Below are 10,635 nucleotides of genomic sequence, written 5' to 3'. Positions count from 1 at the left end.
CGTAGCTATTATGAGCTTTTCTAGAGCAGGTGATAAGTAAAATGTTTAGTATCGCTAATATTCCAAGATATGGTAGAGGTAGTGGGTTCCTACGGTCCAAAGACAACTAAAATATTATCATTATACATTAATATATTTATAAATTAATACAAGTAAAATTCAGCACGAATTTATTTTTCAATGCACTAGTAACTAGTGCATTGAAAAATAAATTATAGTGACTAGTTGAATGCAGCGCCTCAATTGCTCTGTTCGCATGCGTCGCTGTGACTTCATGCTCGTTTTTTTTTTTTTTTTTTTTTTAACCAGCTCACGTCCGGTAGTTCCTGGGTAAAAAGAACGGATACATCGCCAAGAGGAGGAATCCACCCGCGACAAATGCACAATAAACAAAGAGGCCTGTGCTCGCACACCTCAAATTGCAACGAGGAAGACGAGATGATGCGTTTATTGTCCGCTTCTCTAAAAGGCGTTTAAATGGAATTTTATATTTCGAAGCTCACGTACCAGAGAGCTGCTTGAAAACAAACGAATATGGGCTTTGTTAAATAATGATGGTCTGCGAAGGCTTGACGAATAACGGTAAGATTTATACATATTTTCGCTGTCTGGATAAAGTGACACGCTATGTGCACAAAAAAAAAAAGACTGCTGTGTGTGCATGCACATCGTCATTTTGGTGTACGTATTACTAATCAGCATAAAATATGATTTTCATGGCACAAACAATTGTTTTTTTAATTTCAGGTGGCAACAATGGTGACACGCGCGTCCTCCTTTTCAGAGGATAATGTTTGCTTTTTCATCGCTGGGTGGCTAATAATATGATGAACAGCACGGAGGCGCCATCAGAGCTGGCGGATTTGCACAAGCAAGTGAACTTCAATGGCACACAGGCGTCACACACCCCCCCTATTTGGGCAGTCGTCCACACGGCCACCTTGACCTTTTGCTCTCTCCTCCTCATCTTCATCTTCTGCCTGGGCTCCTATGGAAACCTTGTGGTGTTCCTGTCCTTCTTCGACCCGGCCTTCCGCAAGTTCCGTACCAACTTCGATTTCATGATCCTCAACTTGTCCTTCTGTGATTTGTTTATTTGCTGTGTGACGGCTCCCATGTTCGCGTTAGTGCTTTACCTGGATGCTGGTGGCGTGGATGGCGTGTCCAAGAGCTTCTGCTTCGTCTTCCACCTGACCAGCTCGGGCTTTATCATCATGTCGCTGGAGACGGTGGCGGTCATCGCCCTGCACCGGCTGCGCATGGTCCTGGGCCAGCAGCCCAACCGTACCGCCTCGTTCCCCTGCACCCTGGCGCTCACAGCCCTGTTGTGGACATCCAGCTTCACCATGGCGGCCCTGCTCACCATGCGGGTGTATCCACGCAGGGACGGTCCCTGCTTGCCCCACTTTGGTCTTGGAGGGGGTCAGGCCGGGTTGGTTCTGTATGCGTACCTTGCTGACTTTGCCTTTTGCGTGGCTGTTGTGTCTGTGTCTTATCTGATGATTGCCCAGACCTTGAGGAAAAACGCTCAAGTGAGGAAGTGTCCCATTATCACCGTTGCGGCCACATGCACTCCACCCCTGCCACCTCTGCCAGCCACAGGCTTTGAGGCGGTGCAGTGTAGTGCCCAAGGCCCCTTGTACCGTAATCAGATGTATAACAAGTTACAAAACGTTCAGACGCACTCTTATGCTACCAGGACCAAGCAACCAGTGGTCCCAGGGGCGGCCCAAGGAGCCACGTGTTGCCAGCTGGTCTCCACAGTCAACCTGGCCACAGCCAAGGACTCCAAAGCGGTTGTCACCTGTGTCGTTATCGTGTTCTCAGTACTACTGTGCTGTCTGCCAATGGCGATCTCCTTAGCGCAGGACGTTCTCACGCCAGAAAGCAGCTTCGCACATTACCAGTTTGAACTGTGCGGCTTTGTCCTCATCTTCCTCAAGTCGGGCATCAATCCCTTCGTGTATTCGCGTAACAGTGCCGGTCTACGGCGCCGTGTGCTCTGCTGCATGCACTGGGCCGCGCTTGGACTGCTGTGCTGCAAACACAAAACTCGCTTGCACGCCATGGGAAAGGGCAGCCTTGAAGTCAACCGGAATAAATCTTCACACCATGAGACCAACTCAGCGTACGTGCTCTCGCCCAAGGCACAGAGGAGGCTGGTGGACCAGGCGTGCGGGCCAAGTCAGTCCAGAGAGTGCGCCGCTAGTCCCAGGGGTGCACGGAGGCCTCGCCCCGCCAGCACCTCCACGCCCATCAACACGCGCATCGAGCCCTACTACAGTATATACAACAGCAGTCCCTCTGCCGGACCTAGCTCGCCCACCAGCCTCCAGCCTGCCGGGTCGCAGACGTTCGCCTTTGCCAAGTCATACGTAGCCATGCACTACCACACTCACCAGGACACCCTGCAGGACTTTGAGAGTACCTCTGTGCAACAGATTCCTGTCCCTTCTGTCTGAACCCATCTTGGATCAGTGTTATGTTCTGCAGTCAGAGTGCGCAAGGCTACAGTTGCAGGTCGGGGTCAAAGGTCAAACTGTCCCAAATTGTCAAAACTCCCAAATCTACAGAGCCAATTTGTGAGCTACGTACTTATTTCCAAAAATATGTCTGAATTTTGCTTATGGCAATGTGCCCACTGCATGCACCAGTAATTGACAACCTTAAGTGGACAGCTTGGTGTGGAAGGGCCATCTCTGAGGTAAAATGCAACACTTTTACTTTCATTATGGGGGCTCATTTTTTTTTTACTTCATACTCTGGGCTGATTGGGTGGAGGAGATAAGGCAGCCCACTGTTGAGCATTGCAAATGTGATCACTCCTACATCTGCTCCTACCAACAATATACTTTTTTTTAAATTGTATATCTAACAGAAACATTCATATTTGATTTGACTTTTTTCATTAATGTTATGAACCCCATAGGTCTGTGTCAACCCTGTGATTGACAGGTGGTCAGTCCAGATTCCTCACAAACGTATTTGATGAGTGGCATAGGAAATGGATGTTAAAAGACAGACTTATAATCGAAAGGTTTTTCCACTAATTATGACTTTTTGACTTCTTAGTAATGTTTCTATAAATCGACCTGCTCTGTTGCACATGCATGTGCTGCTACAACCTGGGACAGGTGACTGGCCCACTTAGTTTTCGAGGTTTAATATGTGAACACATGCACACTTTTTAACCCAATAAATGTTTGGCAAATGCTGTGCGTCTCTACTCTTTGATTTAAAACAATGTCATTGAATTTTTGTAAATAAGTATACTTATCTACAAAAATTCAATTACATTACAGTTAAACTAGTTTAACTACACTTTTTGTTGAATAACGAGCGTTTAATTTGTAATACAAAAAAATAGGGGCGTTAAAGAAGATTAAGCATTGTTTAGTATTTTTATAAATAACAACGTGCTGTCACGGTTCAAATTTGCATTACAAACCATTTCAGAAGACTTTTTCCATTCGCAGTATTAAAGCTGCAACAACAGCACCCCCTTGTGGTTCAGGTGTTACTGGATCACCGCAGAGATATAGTAAGATGAATTAGTATTAAGTAACTTTGTTCAATCCAAGCAATCCTAGAGTTGTGCATCTTAACAAAATACTCCTTGAACAAAATTCAGAATACTTCATAAAGTTAAAAACAAGTTTTAATCGATTGTATTAGCGACTTGAAAACACCCACCTTCTGCATAAGTTACACTCACCCTTTGTAACATTTATAAAGCACACCTCCTCACTATTGCAAAGTTTTTTAAGACTACAAGTGCAAAGTATCCGGCAACCATTTGCAATCCTTCCCACACAGTGAATCATGATCTTGTACATTATAAAATCATTCTGGTAGAGATATGTAATATGGAGAGTAAATCCGCATCGTCCTTGAGCAATTTATTTAAGCTACTTCCCAGTTGGGTGAGGCAGTGCTGTGGTTTGTTCCACCGCTCAGCCACCGCTCAGATCATGACATCTGGATTGTTTCTGGAGCTCCTCGGCAACCTCAAGTCCAGCTTCAAAATCACCACAGTTTGAACCTTTGTTGGTCTTAAGCGTTGCATTATGACCATTTGTACACTTGGCTCTTCTTTACTACTTGGCCTTCTCCTCCTCTTTGGACCGTTTAGCTGTAAATGGACAGAAGCCCGTGTTCATCTGCCGAGTCAAGAATACTGCATATGACTGAAGATTCAACCTGAGACAAGAAAATGAATTCAATGTGGCAAAGACAAACCATCAAACTGTTCAAACCATATCATATTGTCTGACAAATGTCCACTAGCTTAATGGCAGCATGCTAAGTAATGTTTGTTAAGTGAAAGTTCATAGAATATTTAAAAAAAAAAAATCTCTTGGCTGTCTGCACAAAAGCAATTAACTGTTTAACGAGCACAATTACCCCGAGGACGTATTGGCAAGTCTGAGGTTCCAGCATATAGACGGTGACTGCATGGGGAGACTCGGACTCTTTGCATCTGATGTAAGAACCAGAAGACGGAGTCAGTAAAGAAAAACCTGGTTCTAAGTCAACTCAGATAACTGTAACACTCTTCACATACTTTAATTTGACAATAACTTGACGGGGCTTTCCTGTCAGATCGCACACATCGCCATGGCCGTAGAAATGGGAGACCAGCCTGCAGAGAGGCATTAAAAAAAAAAAAAGTCAACATGGTCAAAAGGGCTTGATTTTGATTGAGGAGCAGTGTCGACTGCATACTTGACTTTCGGCATTCCACTGTCTTTTAGCTGGTAAGATCGAGCCACGTTCTTCTTGGACCACTCAATGTGTTCCTTGGCATTCCAGCTACCAACAACCACAATGTTCTTGGCTTGCTCTTTGTCCTGAAACCCCAGAGCAACAGGAACTCAATGCATGAACGATTTACATGCTTCCCCAACAGACACACAAGTAAAAGTAGTCTCACCTCATGGTACTGATGAACGTGTTTTCCATAGCAGAATTCATATTTCCACCATCCGACCCCCTGAAAAACACATCACCTTGACATCAGCGTCGTGACTGAATGGCCTCTGGCTCAACTGATGATGCCTCACCCCATGTAAACAGTAGGAGCCGCTAAGGAACTCCCTGACCAGCTGCTCGTCTGTCAGGCGCGATATGTGAGTGGGTTTGTGTGTGAAGGCTTTCTCTCTTGTTGGTGGCGCCACCGCCTCCTGTTATTAAGTAGAACAAATATAAGACTTTTACTTAAGTTTAACTTCTACACTGTCTTTTACACTGTGTTTCTTCCTATTAAGATACCTTTGCCCTTTCAGGCACTGTATACAAGACTGTCGGCTCACTGACCTCTCTGTGCTCTGCAGTGGTGCTGAAAGGAGGCTTAAGCTGCGCCTCCTGCTCCTTGTTCAGCTGGGCAAGACGCTGAGGCCGCAGCGGCGAGCCAGCCAGCGCCTGGCACAAGATGGCGTTAACCGGAGACGACTTAAACCTGCATGTCACATAAAAAGAGGAGTTGGTATGTTTAATCTGCTTTACCTGTGGTTTAAGAGCATGAATACCATTTTTAAGAGTTTCTACCTGTATTTAGGGTGCGCACAGAGCAAAGGGGTCAGCACCACCACCTCATACTCGCATGAGGTGACCTCAGCGATGGACAGAATCTCATGTTTGGCCTCCGGGTGACACACGTACAGCACGGACGTGGAGCGCGGCTTGTTCTCTTTCAGCACACAGGGTGTCCCGTTTCCCATTTCCAGTGAGTAATATGGAGTCAGCTGACCTTCGATGTTCTTAGACTGCACCTTCATGAGAACATAAACGATATATGTCACATTTATAGCGGCAAATATAGTGCGCTGTTCAATTTGTGAAGCTTACTTCTGTTTCGGGTGCTGACTGAGCCATGTCTGTCTCTTCTACTTTGGCTGACATAAGAAATGCATTGCATTATATTATCAGATTAAAAAAAAAAAAGATGCATTGATTAATAAGAATACACAGATAGTTCAGACTATTACCAAGGTTTAAACATTGGTGAGAGAGAGGTGAGTTACCCATCAGAAAAAGTAAAAATAGCACAAGTGAAATTTGATTAAGATACAGAATTTTGTCCGGTTGTATTTTCAAATTGCAGTAAATGCTAATGATCCAGGTTTTTTTTTTTCAATATACACATTTTCAAAGATTGTTGGAGGATGAAAATACAACATACCCATTTCTTTTCCTTTTCTCTTCCCTGATAAATTTCCCAAGAAGTACTCCTGAACATTTACTTTCTGTGGATACACACATTATGAGGATTATGATCAGTGTACTATCAAAACAGTGGTAGCTTTTAATTTCATCGAGGTTCTTCTCAGAACACCAACCTGTCCCATCTCCTTCTCTTCATGATACTGCCTGACATGTTTTCCGTGACATACTTCATACGTCCAGTAGGATTCGATCTGCCAGCCAATGAAGAAAAGTCTTTTAGTTACACTCCACCAAACAGCAGTAGTACACACTATGCGTGTGTAATCAGATGCAAGCAAAAGTGAGACGATCGGCAAGCTTACTCTGTATGAGCAGCTGCTTCGTTTGAACAGAGGCTCCAGAAGTTCAGATGGACTTGGCCCGCTGTATTCCTTCTCATCGTCCTGAAATTTAAAAACAAAAACCAAAAATGAGGTCACAAGAATATTAATGATCCTAACCGGGCAACACTCCACACAGGCAACCTAAACTGGGCTGAGGCTGTGCCATTACCTCTTCTCCAGAGGTCACCGAAGGTAGGAGGCATTTGTACTTCTCCTTCTCTATCGTGGTCATGATGACAAAGTTGTCTTCCTTGTAAAGTGCCCCCGACGTGGGCTGATGTACACAGACATTGATCTCTGGTTGAGCACATTTTTTAAGTTAACAGCGCTTTAAGAAGCGAAAGCAAATGATGCATACCGGTGTGATTTCAGCCCCGGGCCATGTGATTTTAAAAGGAATTTCATCGGTGAAGAAGGGCTGATCGTCACCGTGTGCGAAAGCGCTGAGGCACAGCTCCAGAAGCCCACCGATCATCACCAACACAAGCCTGGCCATCATCTCCGTCTCCGGCCACTGAGCGCCAATCAGGCGCTCCTTATGTACAACTTCCGCGTGTTCCTCACTTAGACTCCAACCTGCGAGATGAATTCAGAACTGGCCCCAAAAGATCCGGGTTGATATCCGTTTGGTAATGAATTAGATCATTTGTGATGTCAACACGCCAGCAAAACACAGGAAGTGAGCGCTTTACTTGCCACGTCCTTTTCCGGGTGTTTATTTCGTGATCAAATAACAACAGCGACACCCGCTGGTAGTATTCGGCCAAGACATTCACCCAGTGTGTCGCCTGATCACTTTATCAAAAATATATAGATAAATATCTGAAATTGGAGTATGGGCAATAACATTAGCCAAACTGACGCGTTGATAAAACGATACTCCTTTCAAAACTTTAATGCTGATGTTTGTTTGACGCGTTATAAAGGTGTTATTTCAACAATATTTGTTATTGTTAGTGAGATTTGTAGAATTAAATAAATAAATAAATAAATAAATAAACAAATAAATAAATAAATAAATAAATACATAAATAAATAAATATACATGACCTCATCTGCCTTGACATATGTATTTAGTTGTATTTAGTTGATAGTACTTTAGTTGTCTTACTCACTAGCAATAATAATACTCTATAAGGCAGTTATCATTGCATGGGAATCTCAAAGTGCAAAGTAATAGTAATTATTGTCTTAATTGAACATCATTTAGGGCGCATACGTACAGTTTTTTTTTTTTTTGAAGAGTTGGAAGTCTCCACAATATAATTTCGTTTCACCTGGTGGTGGAGCTGTTGATGTGGGAATGGATCGTGATAACACTGACTGCGATACAAAGAAAGAGGACTGGGAGGGGGAATTTTGGACTATAAGAGAAGATTCAAGCAAGACAAACGTCCCATAAGATCTTTCTTCCTCTAACACACCCACGTTTCCCTCATACCTCTGACTCACCTCTGTCGGCAGTGTCGATACTACGTATTGATTGATGTCTGCATGCAACTTTCATGGATGAATCGACGGCAAGATACTAGATGAATTCAGCTCGTTCCCATGGAAACTATTATATTATTGAAATAAGATATATCAGGGTCACATTTGACAATTAAGTATTGATGCACCAATAGACTCCGTAAACTACAGAATTTTGAAAGCGCCTTATGAACTGAAACATGAAGGCCTCGTTCCCCAAGGCGCAAGCCTTGGAAACTCGTTTATTTATTATATATATTTTATAATAACATGATTTATTACGTAATTGGCGGAAGGCGATTGCGCGGCGACGTCATTCTACGTGCGTGCGCTACGGCCGTTCTCACTATTGACGTTGAGTTCACGAAAATTAAAGAAATAAACAATATGTAATAAACAGTTTTGGTGTATTATTTAAACATCACAAACTATATAATACAACATCTCACTGGCGTCATGGTCCATCAACATGCCGAGCTAATATTGCCAAAACCGCTAAGTGCGTGTTTTGCGCTTATTATTATTATTTTTTTACCTTCAAGAGAATCAGTAAGGACGTTGTACGGTCGCACGCCACGCTCGTTGTTTTTCTACCCACAGAGAATGTTTTGTTGAGTTTTTGCCCCAAATTTCTTAAGTTTATAATTTGAGCAATTTCTTTTTAGGAGAACCAGCGAGGATGTCACAGTCGCACATTGTGCTCGTTTTTGCTCTATGCAACAAATTTGGGATAAAATATTTTTCTCCATGAATGTACGCAAATCCCTTTACAATATCGGATTGGAAACGTGCCATCAGTGTCATCCTGTGTGATTCCATACAACAGCCTGAACTAAATATTCTCAATGACGCCCTTCATGCATACCCCACTCTATGTATAATTGATACAATTGTCATTCCGCCAAGTGTATTACAGTAACATAAATCTGAGAGGAAAGGAGAGAAATGCATCTTGACACTTGATGTTCTGCAACAAGATTAAGAGATCTTGACCCGTCACCTAAAAATACACACCAACTGTGTCAGATGACGGATCAATATTGTCACTTTTTGTATGCTTTCTTAATGACATTTGGTATTGACCCATGTGCAGCTTCTCTGCATGTCGGGGTTTGTATTCTAATGTTTCCCTTGGCAAATATGACACTATTTAAATGTCATATTGATCATTCTTGATGGATCTGTCGATGTAGAATGCAGAAGCTAGAAAAGCTCCATATAAAAGAAGCCAATTTATGATTTATTGCAGAACTACAGCCTATCTGCTATTTCTCATTTTATGGCAACAATGTAAAAAGGTAAAACATTTTAGTTTGCAGTAAATAACTGAGTTTGTCGACAATCATTTTCATCATAGAAGTGCTATGGCTCTCTGCAGGGCATCCAAAAAGTCTTCCCAACATGTTTTTATGTCATAGCTTCATTCCAAAACACAATACATTTTCAGATTTACCTTGTGAACTACAAACGTCATACACTATTGTGGCTCATATTGAGTTAAAGTCCAACTTTATTGACACTGGCTAATTTTATTCAAAGAGAAGAAGCTTTATTTGTAAGCGTGGCTTCACCAATTAAACGCGTGTACTGCATGTACAATGAAGACTGGGTCAATGATGTAATGATGTCAAAACGGAATGCTACTATAGAGACAAGTCTGTATCAAAGAAACAGAACAGGCTTTTGGATCTTAAGAAAGATGAATGTTAAGCATGCCAGTAGTTTTCTAAGTCCCTACAGAGAAGATAATGAGAGAATATTGATGCATGCCCAAATCTGGATGGGCTCCACATATTAGCAGCTCGTACTTGCTGTAATAATATGAACAAAGAGATTAGAAGTGAAAGGCTCTGGATGCTGTGGGGCTGTCCTTGTGGAACTCGTGTACCTGCCTTATTATTTGCTGCTTTATAATGTCAAAAAGACTCTTATAGACATTTTTGTGAGTTAGTGGGGACTTTTGCACAAGACAGGAATTTGTGGTGTTGATGATGTTAAATTTAAATCTTCCACAGTACAGATCTGCTAAGGTAAACACCCAGATGTGCTGTTAGGAAGAACTAATTTGATCAGCATAGCTCTCCAATCTGCAGTAGAGCACCTGGCGTCTGGTCTCAAACCACTGCTGCAGCGTGCTAATGATATGGAGATGGCTCAAAGCAGCCCCACAACAGCTGACAGGATTGGTTCCTCAGATACGAGTCAACACACACACACACATGAAACCTTTGCTGGGATTTTCACACTGTCCTTTTAACAGCACAGCCTTGATGCCGGTCCGATGCATTTTGCTCCTCATATATTAAATTCAAGGAAGAAAAAAAAAATCACGTGGTGTATTATCATGTGAGCAAATGCGATTTGCACTGGCAGGAATCTTGAGATAGGGAAAACTACTTGGGAATACTTTGGGGTATTTTCCAAATTGGAAACAATTTCAAGTGATATTTCCTCATACATATTTATTTGCACAGCTACCTGAGAGACAGGATATTGCAATAAATGAATAAAAAATAAAAACAAGAACTAAGTCAGTCCGCTAAGGACTACCATTCAGGTAAATCAATAGAGAAACTGAAATTAATTGAACACATTTTTTACATTTTAGTTTATGGTA

At 42.5% G+C, this 10,635-nt stretch overlaps 2 protein-coding genes across 7 annotated transcripts; one reads left to right on the top strand and one right to left on the bottom strand.

Annotated features, from left to right (window-relative positions):
• The first annotated feature begins 284 nt into the window (after positions 1 to 284).
• Positions 285 to 3,215, top strand: gpr75 (G protein-coupled receptor 75). The gene is made up of 2 exons (XM_088384951.1): positions 285 to 582; positions 748 to 3,215. The coding sequence occupies exon 2, from the start codon at positions 825 to 827 to the stop codon at positions 2,460 to 2,462; it is 1,638 nt and encodes a 545-aa protein (XP_088241077.1). The 5' UTR covers positions 285 to 582; positions 748 to 824; the 3' UTR covers positions 2,463 to 3,215.
• Positions 3,216 to 3,640: 425 nt separating this feature from the next.
• On the bottom strand, positions 3,641 to 8,272 carry erlec1 (endoplasmic reticulum lectin 1). Of its 6 annotated transcripts, none has more exons than XM_088385607.1 (15): positions 8,001 to 8,272; positions 6,907 to 7,143; positions 6,718 to 6,822; positions 6,528 to 6,608; positions 6,339 to 6,416; positions 6,182 to 6,245; positions 5,848 to 5,894; positions 5,548 to 5,771; positions 5,317 to 5,458; positions 5,064 to 5,183; positions 4,934 to 4,993; positions 4,726 to 4,850; positions 4,565 to 4,642; positions 4,405 to 4,480; positions 3,641 to 4,200 (listed from the first exon to the last, which is right to left on the bottom strand). In XM_088385607.1, the coding sequence occupies exons 2-15, from the start codon at positions 7,045 to 7,047 to the stop codon at positions 4,129 to 4,131; spliced, it is 1,413 nt and encodes a 470-aa protein (XP_088241733.1). In that variant the 5' UTR covers positions 7,048 to 7,143; positions 8,001 to 8,272; the 3' UTR covers positions 3,641 to 4,128. The 6 variants fall into 6 exon arrangements, with proteins under 6 accessions (XP_088241733.1, XP_088241732.1, XP_088241734.1 ...); XM_088385606.1 differs by lacking the exon at positions 8,001 to 8,272 and adding an exon at positions 7,241 to 7,568; XM_088385608.1 differs by lacking the exon at positions 8,001 to 8,272 and adding an exon at positions 7,245 to 7,568.
• Positions 8,273 to 10,635: the final 2,363 nt, after the last annotated feature.

This window comes from Syngnathus floridae, chromosome 9 (genome assembly GCF_059516105.1).
Source record: "Syngnathus floridae isolate MCC-2025c chromosome 9, RoL_Sflo_1.0, whole genome shotgun sequence".
NCBI lineage: Eukaryota > Metazoa > Chordata > Actinopteri > Syngnathiformes > Syngnathidae > Syngnathus > Syngnathus floridae.
The sequence above is the reverse complement of the archived record's forward strand: the minus strand, read 5'-3'. Positions and strand labels throughout refer to the sequence as shown.